The sequence below is a fragment of the Pan paniscus genome, chromosome 21 (genome assembly GCF_029289425.2).
Source record: "Pan paniscus chromosome 21, NHGRI_mPanPan1-v2.0_pri, whole genome shotgun sequence".
Classification (NCBI taxonomy): Eukaryota; Metazoa; Chordata; class Mammalia; order Primates; family Hominidae; genus Pan; species Pan paniscus.
Window position 1 is genome coordinate 2,004,259 of NC_073270.2, and position 15,478 is coordinate 2,019,736.

Here is a 15,478-nt window from a genome sequence, read left to right on the forward strand (position 1 = left end):
GGCAGGCGATCAGCAGGTCAGATTGAGACCAGTCTGGCTAACACGGTGAAACCCCGTCTCTACCAAAAAATAGAAAAAATTAGCCGGGCGTGGTGGCGGGCACCTGTAGTCCCAGCTACTCGGGAGGCTGAGGCAGGAGAATGGCGTGAACCCGGGAGGCAGAGCTTGCAGTGAGCCGAGATCGTGCCACTGTACTCCAGCCTGGGCGACAGAGCGAGACTGTGTCTCAAAAAAAAAAGAAGATGAGAAAACTGAGGCACAGGGAGAGATACAGGATCTTGCCTAAAGGCTCATAGCCGGTCACTGGCGGTGACAGGATTCGTGATCTTCTGTCTGCTCTTGCCCACCTCACTTCCCTGCCTCCCACTCTAGGAGAGAGGTGCCACCATAAACCCCATTCCAGCTGTCCATCGCATGAAACAACCTCCTCAACCTCAGAGGCATAAACAAACAACCATTTTATCATGTTCCTGGGTTCTGTGGATCAGGAGTTCAGGCAGGATAAGGTGGACAGCTTCTCTCTGCTGGGCCTTCGATGGGAGGACTCTGTGGCTGGGAGGATTCTGCAGTGGGGGGTAAGGGGGGGCAGCGGGTAAAACAGCAAGGACTAGAAGACCCACTTGCGAGAAGGCTTCTTCAGCTACAAGTCTGGCTGGAGGATCCATTCCACCTTGTGGATGGTAGGTTGGCTATGGCTATGGGTGAGGGTGGGAGTCATGGGGGGCTGAGTGGGAGCCATCAGACCCCAGGGCTGAGTCCACGTGTTCCAGGATCTGACAGCTTAGGAGGCTTAGCAATTCCAGGGCTGGCGCCCCCATGAGTAGCGTCTCCAGGATTTTGCAAGTGCTGTTTCCTCCCCCTCCCCACCCATCTCATCAGCACCTGGCACTCTTTAGTTCTCAGCTTGGCTATCTGGTACTGGAGGAGGAGCTCCCTAACCCCTGTGTGCCTTAGATGGGATATGCTAGATCCTGTCCTCATGGAAGGTCTTATCACATTGTTGGAATTGACTGTCTGCAGACTGAACGCTTGGAGGACAAGGCAGGGTCTTTATCACCAGCACCCAGGACAGTACCAGGCACACAGTAGGCACTTTATGCATATTCACGGAATGAATGAATGGGTGAGACTGATGGATTTTGAATGACTTGAACTTGAGCCTCAGTTTTTCCTCCTAGAAGTTAGCTGGCAACGTAGCCGTGAAGGTGGCAGGAGATAGGTGGGAAATGCGAGGTTAGTAAGAGGAATTGGTAGAAAAATGGTAGTTATGATTTATGCTGAAGAGAGAAAAGCAAAGGAAATTAGATATTGCACCTGAAATGCTTAGCTATGTTTGGTGCAGAATAGGTGCTCCATAAATATAAGATGACGTCATCATCCTCATCTTCATCATTACTATTATTTGTATTATAAGAATGCACATTTCCTGAGTTAGAAAGTCCACATACGATGGCTTGAAATTTTCCTCTGGGCTGGGTGCGGTCGCTCACACCTGTCATCCCAGTACTTTGGGAGACTGAGGCAGGAGGATCGCTTGAGCCCAGGAGTTCAAGACCAGTCTGGGCAACATAGCAAGACTCTTTCTCTACAGATAATTTTAAACATAGCTGGGTATTGTGGTGTGCATCTGCAGTCCCAGTTACTTGGGAGGCTGAGGTCGGAGGATCAACTGATCCCTGCAGGTCGAGGGTGCAGTGAGCCGGGATCATGTCACCGACCTCCAGTCTGGGCGATAGAGCTATTACCCATCTTAAAAAACAAACAAACAAAAAAAGACAGAAAAAAGAAATTTTCTTCCAAGTGAAAATGGAGAGGTGTAATCCCCACAGGTCACCTGGGCCAGATGTCTGGGCAGGAGGTCATGCTCTGAGTCAGATTTCCCTTCTGTGCAAGGAAGGACCTGGGACAGGGACCTCTGAGTCTGACACTCTCTGCACAGCTGAGAAGGCCATTCAGCTGAAGTCCCCATTGCAACTGTTGTCGTTCAGCCTGAGGCAGTCAGTCCTTCGGTCTGAGGCAGCCTGTCCCTTGCCCTCGGCTGCCCTCCACCCTGCTCCAGTCCTGCTAGGAGAGTCCCCGTTTCAGAAATGCGCTCCTTTACAAGCCCGGCTGCGACCTGTTCCTGGTTGACTGGCGCCATCCAGTGGCAGCATGTGGGAATGACATGCAGGGCTGTGGTGAGGGGTCAGGCAGGGATGAGGATGGAGTGAGCGGGTGGGGGGAACTGCAGAGAGGGCCCTAGTGTGGCCCAGTTGGAAGCGGTGACAGGAAGAACCCACCAGGGATTCCTCAGCTCTGGCCAAGGGGTTGTTCTCTCCCTCTGGCATAGCATCCAGAAGGCCAATAGCAGCGGAACCTCCCCCTGGGCTCTGCCCAGACTGCCTCTCTTTGGCTGTGTGACCTCACCCTGTTTCTGAGCTTCTCTGTGAACTTCTCCAAGCTTGGCTTGTAAGAAGGGAGTGGGCGATGCCCACCTGACAGCAGAGTCTCCTTCCCAGAGAGGCCCCTCAATCCTCCAGAGAATGTGGGAGAGGCTGGGATTTGAAAGGATTGGAGCTGGGGGCAGGGAACGTCTGAGATGGAAAGGTTATAGGAGGGGCTTAGGCCCTGAAGAAATTTCATCCTGTAATTTGAAAATATTAAAAAACCGCCACAGCCCCCAGCTGAGGACAGAGGACCAGGCCCCCCAAGAAGAAAGAACATGGCCAGGGAATTGCAGTACTGGAAACTTCTACCCTTATGTTGGTCTTTTAGAATTGTGAAAATTAGAACGTTCAGCATCCTACAATTGGAATCTTAACAGAAAACACTATATAGTGTGTGTATGTGTGTGTGTGTGTATATATATTTATATATATATTTATTTATATAGGGGCTGGGTACAGTGGCTCATGCCTGTAATCCCAGCACTTTGGGAGGCTGAGGTGGGAGGATCATTTGAGGCCAGGAGTTCAAAACTAGCCTGGGTAACATATTGAGACCCCCATCTCTACAAAAAATAAAAAATTAGCTGGGTGTGGTGGTGTACGCCTGTAGTCCCAGCTACTTGGGAGGCTGAGGCAAGAGGATTGCTTGAGGCCAGGAGTTTGAGGCTGCAGTGAGTTGTGATCGTACCACTGCACTCCAACCTGGGTGACAGATCAAGACCCTGCCAAAAAAAATTAAAAAAATACACACACATACACACACACATACAGACTAAACTCTATAGAATCAGATCATTGAGTCTTGAGGTCAGAATCAGAATTGCAGCTGCAAATCTAGACTCAGCCCTCTGAGCTGGAAGTCATCTGAGAGCCACCTCTCCCCTCAGCTTGTCCTGGAAAGAATGTTTGCTCTCACTGCCTGCTCCTAAACTTGTTTGCAATGAATAGATCTGGGGGAGGGCCCTAAAATCTGAATTTCTAAAAGGCTCCCCAGGGGATTCTGTTGTTGGGTCTTCCAGGTTTCGGCAATAGATTTAATTTAGCCAGGCTTCCTCTTCATCACATTCATCACATGGGAAAACTGAGGCCCCGGAAGGGGAAGTGACTTGACCTGGACCCCATCAGATAGCTGGTGACAGGCTGGAGCTCCCACCTGTGCCTCCCAATGCCAAGGCCACTCTCACCAGCAGCCCAGGGTGTTTAGATGGCCCCGTGGGACTGTCAACCTCCTAGGTACCCCTGGTCCCTGAGACATCTGGTTCGTGAAACTGCGAGGTTCTGGGGATCGAGGTGTTACCCTCTTCTGCCTCTGGCTGAGTCTGCTTCTGGAGAGTAGCCTGGAGGGGCTGAGGGCCCCTCCTCTTTTATCAGCTCCCCCCAAGCTGAAACCCCACCCCATCCCCAATACACTCTGACCCCTCTCAGCCCTAAGCATTCCTGTGAAAACCACTCCACATGTTTTAAATTCTGCTACTCCAAACTCAGCAGTATCATGGTTTTGCAACACCCTCTTGATGCTCAAGAAGCATTTACAAGTTTCTTTTCCCTTTATTAAGAAAGTTTAAAAAAAAAGTTAGGGTCTTGAAACAATAACAACGGAGCATTTCAGAGGCACAAACGTTTGCAGAAGAGAAGCTGGTGGCCTGGCCAGGCGGAGGAGGGGGCTCTAGCTGTTCTCGGGGAGGTGAGAGCAGGGAAGTCAGAGAGAGGGTGGGCCTGCGGGGGGGGGGGGGGAGGGGTCAGGCCAGGGCTCCCCAGCTGCCAGGTGGAGGGCAGGTCTGAGGGTGGGTGCTCTCTTGGGGTCGGGAATGTAATATTTCATCACCTAGAGCCTCTCCCCCAGCCTGCTGACCATCTTCCTTCCCCAGGCCACCCCTGGGCCCCTTGGAGCTCCGACTCTTGCTTCTCCTGCCCATTCCTGTCCCAGTCACGGAGCCCTACGTGTTCAGGCCAACCAGTCACGGCAAATACAAATCCCGTTTCTGAGGATTCCGGGGAGCAGAGCAGGAAGGGGGTGTTATGATGGCAGAAGGACAGGCAGTGAGGACAGACTTGCTTCCAAGCTGGGTCTGACCTGGAGACTCCTCCCAGCGTCGTTCTTGCCTAGGGCGAGGGGCGTCACAGCGAAGCACAGGTGCTCAAGTCACTGGTGGTGGGTGTGGGCGAGTGTGGTGATGGGTGTGGGGGAGTGTGGGGGTGGGTGTGGGCGAGTGTGGGGGTGGGTGTGGGCGAGTGCACGGATCTTCCCTTGCTCCCCACCCACAATTCCCTACATTTCCCCCCTCAAGTGACCCCCAGATTCTCCTCTCGGCCGTGAATGTGTGAGCAGAGCCATCAGGCAGAAGCAGAGCCTGAAGGCTTCCTGTGTGACCCTGGGCAAGCCCCTTCCTTCTCAGACCTGTTTCCCCACATGTGCAGGAGGCGCTGAGGTGGGGAACAGAGCTGCTGGATAATCTCAGCTTTCCTTTCCGTTTCAGTGGCCTCTTCTGGGCTGGGCAGGTGGATCCCCCAGCAGTGACAGCTCACCTGATCCGGCTTGGGAAAAAGGGGCATGGAACCCATGAGAGGGAGGCCCGTGGGGGAGTGCTGATGAGGGTGGCAGGCAGCTTGCAGAGGATGCCCTCCAGGGCTGGCTGCCCACCCAGAGGCCAGGTTGTGACCCTCCACGGCCAGCTGGGGGAGGTGTCCAGGCCAGGCCTCTGGAAGCCCTGGAGCCTTGTCCAGCCAGCTCCTCGGGGTGGCTGGTGGCTGAAGGCTGTGGAAATGGCCTCTGGGGACTGTCCAGAGAACCAGGTGCTCACAGCTCAGGGTCCTGGAGCCTCCCCCAGAGCAGAAGCAGGGCCTTCAGGATTCACCTGTGCTGTGCCCCAGCTTTGCCCTCTGGAAACCCTTTCTCTGCAAAGATAGGGTCAGGGAAAGGCCTGGGAAAAGATGTTTGCTTTCTTTAAGTTGTAGATAGAGAGAGCTGCAGGGGAGGGCACAGGCTCACGGTCCCTCTTAAAGTGTGTGTGAGAGGGAGACAAGAGGAGGGAGAGAGAGAAGGATGCAGTGAAGGACAGGAAGAAACACAGGAAGAAAGAAAAGGAAAGATAAAAGATAAGTGAGAAAGAAGAGGAAGGAAGGGAAGGAGGGAGGGAGAAAGGAGAGGAGAATGGAGGTGGAAGAAATAAAGAAAATAAAAAAGAAAAAGAAAGGGAAGGTAGACTGACAGAAAAATGATAGAAGGGTGGAAAGAAAGAGAGGACAAATGGAGAAGACAGAGGAGAAAGAGTAAGAGGAGAGGAGGAGAAGGAGCAGGAGGAGGTGTGCAGGGGCTGAGGACTAGGACCAGAGAGTCGGGAGAGCCGGCAGTCAGGGCTGCAGGCCGGGCTGGCGCGGCCTCACGTCCAGCCTGCGGTCCAGCTTCCTGTCCTTGCGTGGGCGCCGGTCCTTCCTGCCCTTCTTCTGGCCGGGGCTCCTCTCTGCAATGAGAGGACAGAGCCCGGTGACCAAGGCTGCAGGGCCAGTTAGGTCCTGGGAGCCTCCTCAGTCCTGAAAGACAAGGGTGCCCCACCCACTCCCCAACAACGGGGCTCAGAACATTTGGGCACTGACCTTGCAGTCCCTCCTGTTGAGAGTTTGGACCGTGGGCTAAGGTACCCCAAACTGAACCTTTCTCTCTAGTTCTTCAGGGAGTGGCGAGGGCCACTAACTTGTTCAGGGCCTTCTTGTGCTGGACATCTGGCTCGGCCAGGCCTGCAGGTTCACCTGGGGCCCCCCAATCTGCATGTAGGGTGGCCTCATGGGAGTCCCCATGGCTTTCCCCGGCACGCTCCTTCCATAGCTGAGCAGGCTCTGTGCTGGACGCTGGGCACCTTTCATCTGTGTCCCTGCACCAACTTCTGCATAACACTGTGGCAACAATACTTCAGCATTTAGCAAGTGCTCACTGTGTGCAGGCCACAGCCCCAAGTGCTTTATGTATACGAAACTCACAACAGCCGAGAGAGGCAGGTAGGGTCTGAGCCACACCCAGTCCCGTCTTCTCCAATTGTCCTCTCTTTCTCTCCACCCTTCTATCATTTTTCTGTGCCAGTCTACCTTTCCTTTCTTCTTCTTCTTTATTTCCTTTATTCCTTCCACCTCCACTCTGGCTGTGCCCGCTGCCCAGGGAGTTCTTCTGAGCAGTTGCCTGTCATTGTTATGGACAGGTGAGAAGACCACAGCATGGTTGGGAGCAAGGCCAGCCCTAAGTTTCTGCTTTACAAAGTGTCTCCACACCCAGGACATTCTCCTACATTGCTTGGGCCCCATTCAGTTCCCCGCAAGGAGCTGTGTGTCCATTTGAACACGATGAACCTGAGGCTCCATGAGTCACTTTCCGAAGGTGCGCAGCGAGGCTGTTAGAGACCCTCTGAGCCTAGTGGCAAGGGGAGGGCAGTTTTATTCCTTGGGTGTCAACTATGTGCCTGTCTCCCCAAGAGTCAGGGCTGTGGCTCCAGTCCTGGCTCCTTCCTCTGCAGAGCAGAGTCAAGGAGCTAAGACCAGGCTGCCCACCTCTGGGGTTCCCCACACCCACTCTGAGCTCTTGGGGAGCACTGAGGCCAACTCCCACTCTGAGCTGCAGAGCTGACTGTGCAGGCCTCAGGTAGGACAGCATCTGGAGATGGGGTGTGGGTGCTGCCTGAGTGGCCCTGCCGGCTCTGATGTGGGGGTGTGGGGGCCAGTGGCTTTGTGTCCCTACCCCTTCCCTAGGCCTGCCTGCCAGCTGCTCATGTACCCATCCAGTCACCCACCCATCCCTCCACCTATTTACCCACCTACCCACTCACCCACCTATTCACCCATCTACTCACCCACCTCCATACCCAATGACCCATCCATCCAGCTAGGCACCCACCCATCACCCATCCATCCACCTGTTCACCTATCTACCTACCTACCCACCCACCTAATCATCCACCTACCTACTCATCCACCCACCTACCCTCCCATCTACCCTCCTATCCACCCATCTACCTACCCACTCACCCACCTGTGCATTCAGCCATCCATCCACTCATCCAACAAATATTAACTGGATACCGACTATGTGCCAGACTGTGTTAGAGGCACTAGAGAGACAGCTGTGAACAAGGCAGATAAAGCCCTTGCCCTCACTGGAGATCACACTCCAGTAAGGAAAACAGACACTGAACAAGCAAACACGAGAATGAGAAGGCTCATTTCAGAAGGGTGCAAGTGCTACCATGTGATATGGTGGAAAATGACTCCTGGGAGGGGGACTCCTGGGAAGCCTCTCTGAGGAGGAGCCACTGCAGCCAAGACCTGGATGATGCAGGGAGCTACAGTGGGGTTGTTGCGAGGATTAGAGTCATGTTTCACAGCACTAAGCACAGCCAGCACATGGTAGGTGCTTTATGAATGATTGCAGTTATTGTGATTATTATTATCCAGGGGAAAAGCTTTCCCCTCATGATGCCCCAACAGCCATTCACCCCCAGCTCTTGGAGCCATGAGAGGTGCCATGTGGTAATGATTGCAGAAGAACTGTCTGCCTCCTGTGTGAGTCCTGCTCTGGCTCTGGGGTCTCTTAGGTTCTCTGGTTCCATCTCAACCTCACTCTGTCCTCACCTGCCCAGCATGACTCCCAAAGGCTCCTATCTCTGCTAGCTGCACTCCCAACCCAAATAGCACAAGTCCTTCTGAAAGAGGAGTGTCCCTGAGTTCAAATCCTGGCTCCACTATGTCCCACCTGGGTGCCCCAGGTGGCCTGGTTCCAGGTCCCTCATCCTTCATCATGACTTTAGATTCCTGTTTGCATGACGAGTTATGTTTGAATTCTAGGTCTACAGCTCCCTGGCTTTGTGACCCTTAGGTGAGTGACTCAACCTTTCTGGGCCTCAGTCCCCTCATCTGTAAAATGGGGATAGTGCTAATAACACCTACCGCATAGCATTACTGGGAAGATTACATGAGTTAACGATTATAGAGAATTCGGCACAGTGCCCAGTCAACACTGCCAATACTACTCACCGTTCACATCTTACCAAGCACACCCTGTGGCCTCTCTTCTATGTAAATCAGTGGTCCTTAATAGCCCCCAGAAACATTTTGGAAATACGTGTAGTGGTCTTGAATGGCACAGTGAAGGGGGTTCCTGTGGCATTCAGTGGACGGCAATCGAGATCCAGCGTGGGACAGTCCCCCGCAAAGACGAGCTGTCCCCCTGTTCCATCCAGTTCTCTCACATCGTGCCCCACCCTCACGTAGCTGAAAAGTCTGCTTGCTGGGAGCTGAATTCTGTTTGACTCATGAATGCCATGTGGTTTCGAACACTTCCATTCACTGAAGATTCTAGGGCACTGCGAGTGTGGTGTCAATCAGAGATCAATTGGGTTGGACCTTACTAATCACTGGTCACTGTGGGGAAATCGCATCTCTGATGGCGATGTGGCCACGTACTTGGGGCGCTGACCACGGCCGTGGTCCTCACTGGGATTGTGCTTCCCTAAGTGTCTGTTGGTATGTTGGGCCAAGCACTTCCATCATGAAATTTCTTTTCTTTCTCCTCTATATTACAGTTAGGACACTATACTGATAAAAAAAATTACCTTTGCAAGTAGGCCACATTCTCCATGAACTTCATTAAGAATGATAAAGAGGGTATTCCCAAATCCTTCTTATTAAAAGGGGGGTGTTCAGTTTGAGAGGGTTGGGAACTCCTGGCCAGCTCAATTTTCCTAATGTATTTGGGACTGAACCCAGCAAGGAAGTTCCTCCTTTGAAAGGATACCAGGGAAGGCGATGTGTACTCCACATGATAGTATGGCTAATGGTGGCCTTTCAGGCAGTCTCATAGATACTATTTGTGGGGCAGTGATCTGAGTCCACCCTGTCCCTGTGGGCCTTTCCCACCACAGCCTCGTGTGCCTGTCCTGGGGCTCACCTCCTGGGCAGGGCCTCTGGATGGGACATTTCCTTGACTCAGAAAGCACCTGGCAGGTGGCTGTCTCCTCATGCCCAGCCCAGCCAGCCTCTCGTACCCGGGTCTCCAGGCCCCAAGCCGAGCCGCAGGTCTTTCCATTGTGTGTGCAGGGGCTCCAGCCGCCCCAGGGACCCAGTTCACACTCCCCTGTGGGGTGAAAGGAGAGACAGACAGACAGACAGACAGGGTCAGCCAGCAGTGAGGGTCCTTCAGATCCAAGGGCAGGGTTTGAGGGGTTCAGTCCTCTGAAGACTGAAGACACCACTTCCACCTGCTAGGAGCAGAGTTATTTATAAGAGCCTGGAATGAGAGCTAAACGAATGCATGCACAGACTAATATGGGCCTGAAGCCAGAGTGGCCGACTGTCTAGCTTTAAAGGGAAGGCTTCCTGGAGGAGGTGATGTATGAGTTAAAGGGAGAGAGGGGAGCTCGTCAGGTGAGAAGAAGGAAGCCCATTCCAGGCAGGTGTGCAAAGCCTTGGGAGCCCAGCCCACCATGTTTGGGAGATGGGGCAGCCTGAGTTGGGTGTCAAGTCTCAGGAAGGCGGGGACAGGAGAGGAGGCTGGAAGGTTGCCTGGGAAGCCCTCAGGACCAGGACACAGGTTTTAAACTTGATCATGTGTCTTTGATCAACTTTGGAAGGAGGAAAAAAGAGGCCATGGACATAAAAGTTCTTCATAGGGGGTAATAAAAATACATATATACACTATATATATATATACACACACACATATATATATACACATATATATACACACACACACACACACATATATATATATATATATATATATATATACTTTGATTATTTTAAAAGTCCATGAGAAATAGGCACAGAATATGGGTAGCTATGAATACTCCTATTTTGTAGATTTGGACACTGAGACCTAGAGCAGGGGTTTGCTAAGGGAACGCAGCAAGAGGCTCACACAGCAGACACAGCAAGCTCAAGACACAGTGGGACCCAGACCTTGCTAGATACACACATTTGACAAGTAAAGACTGAGCACCCAGTGTATGCCAGGTGCTATTCTGAGTGCTGAGGGAGCAGCAGCAGACAAGACAGCCCAGGGTCTGCAGGCCTCCTGGAATTCACCATCTGGACACCGCCGTGATGAGGGAAGTGCAGGCACCGTGGGAGCCCAGAAGCAGCATGGGTTGGGTTGTAGGGGAGGAAACCCCTGGACCGGGTCTTGAAGTGGGGGTGGGATGGCGGGGAAGGGGAGCCTAGCCAGGCTCAGGGAGGGACGGGAGGTGCTCCAAGTGAGGGCATAACCCTAGCAGAGTCCCCAGGATGATTTGGCCTGGAACTGGGCAAGCCGGAGAATAAGCTCAAACTGAGGAGGAAAAAAATGATGGGGGTGGAAAGGCTGGCAGATGGGACGGATTGCCCAGGGCCTGGGTGGGCTCCGCCCAAGGGCAGTGGGAGCCACTGAAGGGTCCTGGGAGGAAAAGAAATTGAGCAGACTATCATTTTGAAATACTCCCTCTGCTGTTGAGTGGAGACTGGGCTGGAGGGACTGAGAACCAAGGCAGGAGACGGGCAGGAGCTGTGGCCAGAACCCTGGCGATAGGCAGGGGGTGGCAAGAGGGTGGGAAGAGGGGGGCACAGAGGAGAGAAACAAATGGGTGGGGAGAAAGGGATGAGCTGAATGGTGTGGGTTTGGGAGCTTTGTGCTGCTTCATTTTCACCCCAAAGTTCTTCCTACCACCCAAAATATTATGCATTTGTTCTCAGGTGTCGCTTCTGTCTCTCCACTGAAATGTCATGTCCTTGAGTGCAGAGGCTTTGTCTGTTTTGTTCTCTAACGTGTCTCCAGCACCTAGGAAAGTGCCTGGCCATAGCAGATGCTCTAGTAGATATTTTCAGAGTGAATAAATGAACAGATTGGATTGAATATAGGGTGAGGGAGAGAGAAGAGTCAACAGCGATGTCTGCGTCTCGCGCATGCCACCCAGGGATCAGGGAGCTGGTTATTGAAACCCAGAGGAAACCCAGAGGGAGCGTTAGGTGGGGGATGGTGGCAGTGGGAGTGGAAAGAAGGCACCCAGAGGGCAGTGGAGGTGAAGGTGTGCGGCTCAGGGAGGCTGGAGACACGGAGTCAGCGGCCATCAGCAGCTGGAATGACCGTGAATGTGAGCCCGGAGGGAGTGCGTGGGCAGAGAGGCACAGTGTAGATGAGAATGCCAAGGAGCAGCCTAGTGCAGCAATGGGAGGGCTCACAGGCAGGAGTATGACAAGGAGCTGTTAGGAAATAATCAGAGCAGTAATAACACTGATACTGACACGTACTGAGCATCTACTTGTGCTGGCTGCTGTACTGAGCACTTGAAATTGTACTAATTCACTTTATCCTCCTAACAATTCCTCCCCATGAGGTAGGCTCTATGTTCTATTGTCTTTTTTTTTTCCTAACGTTTGGAGAAACCGAAGGACAGAGAGCTGAGGTGGTTTGCTTAAGATCACTAAAGGGTAAGGTTTAGAGCTAGGATTGGACCCCAGGCCTGTCCTATTCCAAAATCAGTGCTCAGCCAGGTCTGGTGGCTCATACCTATACTCCCAATGCTTTGGGAGGCTGAGGTGGGAAGACCGCTTGAGCCCAGGGGCAGCCTGGGCAACATAGCAAGAGCCTGTCTTTACAAAAACATAAACGCATAGCCAGCTGTTGTGGTACATGCCTGTGGTCCCAGTTACTCGGGAGGCTGAGGCGGGAGGATTCTCTGAGCCTAGGAGTTTGAGGCTGCAGTGAGCTATGATCATGCCACTGCACTCCAGCTGGGCAACAGAGCGAGACCCTATCTCAAACAAAACAAGCAAACAAGCAAACAAACAAACAAATAAACATCAGCGCTCTTCTTCTGCACTCTGCTGATTCCCTTGGCATTAATAACAATGCCAGTGTTGGTTGTAGTAGTAATCATAGTAATGGTGGTTATGTTGGCTCTAGTGTTTTGCAGTTACTATGTGGAGGTACCCAGTGTACCTGACACGGTGGTGCTGGGCCTTCCCTCACCATATGGCATTCTACTGTAATTTCTTCCAGGGCCCCTAACATCTCTCACCAAGCCCCCGCTCCAGGGAGAGGGGAGGGGCAGGGGCAGGGCGGGGAGGTCCCCACTCACCCTGGCACTCCCGTGTGTTCTGGTGGGCCAAAGTGCCCGGCGGGCAGGTGGGCAGACACTTCCCCTTGTACAAGTAAAACTGCCTCTTGCACCGGATGCAGAAGTCCTGGCTGAAGCAGCTCTCACAAGTGGCCCCACATTCTGTAATAGAGCCAGGGACACCCCAGGTGAGGGAGACTGCCAAGGATGGGGCCCACTGGGTCTGCCCGAGGTGGAAGGCCCTCTGGGTAGCTCCAGGCTTGGTAGCATTTGGGTCAGGACTCAGTGTCTCCTTTGAAGCCCAGACTTGGCCAAGGTCAAACTGGGCTGCATGTGAAGAGAACACTCCCTTTCTCATTTGAGGGGAGGCTCAGAGAGAGCGAGTGACTTGCTTGAAGTCACCCGCAAACCAGGGCTGGAGTGAGGACTCCCTGCTTCTTTTTCACCTCAGAAATAGTGATAATTTGCCCAAAGTTACAGCAAAAATTAGAGCTTGGAATTAGGACTCCTTTTCCTATTTGAGCTAAGACCAGAGAAGGTGAGTTACATGCCTAAGGCCACACCACAAACTAGGGTAGAAGTGAAAGTTGCCTGTTCTATTAGTGCTAATTAAGGCTGAGAGCGGACTGACTTGCCTCAGGCTGCGGAGTCAGCCTGGACGCAGGCAGGTATCTCAGAGTCTGGGCTTAGACATGCACCTACTTCCCCTCTGTCTGTGCTGGGGTGAAAGGGTGGGATCTAAGCCCATGGTGTCTAGGAGCCCAGCACTAGCATAGAACAAGGGAGAAGCCACGTACTTTTGCACCTGTTGACCTCCTGGCCGCGGATGCCGAAGTACCCAGGGGGACAGTCGTGCAGGCACTTGCCGTACTGGCGGATGCCTTCCCGGTGGATGAACAGGAAGAGCCTCTGCTGGCAGGTGGAACAGCCGTTCTCCTCTGAGCAGATGATACAGCCTGTGCAGTTGCCCCCCAGGCCAGTGCCCACTGCCCACAAGACCAGGGCAGAAGGAGGGGGAAGGGAGAGAGAGATGGTCAAACCATATATGCGAGCAGCTGAGATGGTCTCATTGGGATAGTAACTGGGCACATGGCCACCCAAACAAAAGACTACATTTCCCACCTTCCCTTACAACTAGATATGGTCATGTGACCAAAATCTGGCCAATCAGATGTAAGGTAAAGCAGCATGTGACACTTCAAGAAAGCTGCCTTAAAGGGCAGGGGTGTGCCCCTTGTCATCCCCTCATCCTTTCTGTTGGGTGGAATGTGAACGATGGCTGGAGCACAAGCAGCCATTTTAGATCATGAGGTGGAAACTATGTCCCGTGAGGTGGTGGAAAAATCAGATAAAAAGCACCTGGGTGCCTGAGGAAGGCAGAACTGCTGTACCAGCCCTAGCCTGCCTGTGTAGACTGTTACATGAGAGAGAAATCAACATCTATCTGGCTTAAATCACTGTTATTTGGAGTTTTCCATTACTCACAAGCAAACTTAATCTTTACCAAAGTAATGTGAATTTTTGAGTGTGTGTGGGTTCACATGATGAGTAGGGTGGGGTGAGACCCTCACCCTCCTGCTGGGTTCCTGAACAATACTCAACAATACTCCATTTCTCACTGTCACCATCAGCAAGGGCTCCCACCATCATCAGGAATAGCAATGGGAGAAATTTTTTTAAGGAGAAAATTTTTTGTTACCCCAGAATTGGCACCCAGGAGCCAAAGCTGGGGAAAAAAGAGGTGGAAAATGCTCTAGAATCTTATGTGAGCCTTTCCCGGCTCATAAGGAGTCTCTGTTACCGTGACCATCACCCCAGGACCCTGATTAAGCTGAACACTTGCAGGGAGGGACTCATGGGAGTTAGGGATTGTCAGCCTGGCCAGGCACAGTGGCTCATGCCTGTAATCCCAGCATTTTGGGAGGCCAAGATGGGAGAATTGCTTGAGTCCAGGAGTTTGAGACCAGCCTGGACAATATGGCGAGGCCCTGTCTCTACAAAAAATACAAAAATTAGCCGGGTATGGTGGCACACACCTGTAGTCCCAGCTACTTGGGAGGCTAAGGTGGGAGGATCGCGTGAGCGGGGAAGGCTGCAGTGAGCTGTGTTTGTGCCACTGTACTCCAGTCGGAGAGACAGAGTGAAGCCATGTTTCCAAAAAAGAAGAAAATAAAAAGAAGTGGACAGCCTAGGGAAGTGAGTTGTGGTGCTGTGACTTTTCCTCTGTTCCCAACCCTCCCAATGAAGTGAGGAGATGCCAGAGAAACTCACAAAGACAGGGGGTGCCTGCAAGAAGGTGCCAGCATCTCATGCCCTGCTTGGACATAAACTCATGTCCATAGCCCTGCGAATCTGCCCCCTTCCCATTCCTCTTTGAGCAAGAAAGGAGACCAGGAGACAGAAGGGCAGAGCTGAGGGCAAGAGTGTGATAGAAGAGCCTGCACATCCTTCCCGGCATGTGTGAGGGAGTTCTCAGTGGTAAGGGGCACCTTGGGAGCAGCCAGACTTAGGTGGTATTCCTGCTGCCTGGCACAAGAAGGCTGGTTGCTGGGAGGTGCCCCAGCAGTAAGAGGCAGCAGGGGAGACCACTGGGAGTAGGAGGTGGGGGAGAGTCAGAAAATGACCAGGTGTCACTAAGTGACAGGAAAGGATAGGGCAGCTTTTGAGAGGCAGCAATTGGGGAAACAGTAAATGGTTTCATGTTTATATGTCATTAGGGTCAGACTGGTTAATAATCCGGTTATACGCCTTGATTCACCTGAGCCCCAAGACCACCCGGCAGGAAACATTCTTGGCTCTCCAGCTCTCAGATGCTCCCCTCTTCCTATTGGTGCCCCATCTCCCTTTTAGAGGAATTCCCCATTGTGCAAGGTCCTGATGAGGAACACATCCTGGCACCTTCCCCCTGGAACAGAAACCAAAAGAGTTCTGGCCCTCCTTTAAGTTGGCAGCAGGTGAGAGCTAACGAAAGCCCGGTCAGAT

At 52.6% G+C, this 15,478-nt stretch overlaps 2 protein-coding genes across 5 annotated transcripts in view; one reads left to right on the forward strand and one right to left on the reverse strand.

Annotated features, from left to right (window-relative positions):
- Positions 1–15,478, forward strand: part of FAM110A (family with sequence similarity 110 member A) — a 331,582-nt gene that overhangs the window by 261,761 nt on the left and 54,343 nt on the right. The window lies entirely within an intron of this gene.
- Positions 3,955–15,478, reverse strand: part of RSPO4 (R-spondin 4) — a 44,052-nt gene continuing 32,528 nt past the window's right edge. The window contains exons 2-5 of one of the 2 annotated variants that reach the window (XM_034947264.3): positions 13,294–13,482; positions 12,518–12,658; positions 9,355–9,540; positions 3,955–5,887 (exon numbers count right to left, since the gene is read on the reverse strand). In XM_034947264.3, coding sequence (XP_034803155.1) covers positions 5,778–5,887; positions 9,355–9,540; positions 12,518–12,658; positions 13,294–13,482 — 626 coding nt within the window. In that variant the 3' untranslated portion in view covers positions 3,955–5,777. The remainder of the gene's footprint in view (positions 5,888–9,354; positions 9,541–12,517; positions 12,659–13,293; positions 13,483–15,478) is intronic. The other variant, XM_034947265.3, reaches the window with a different exon arrangement.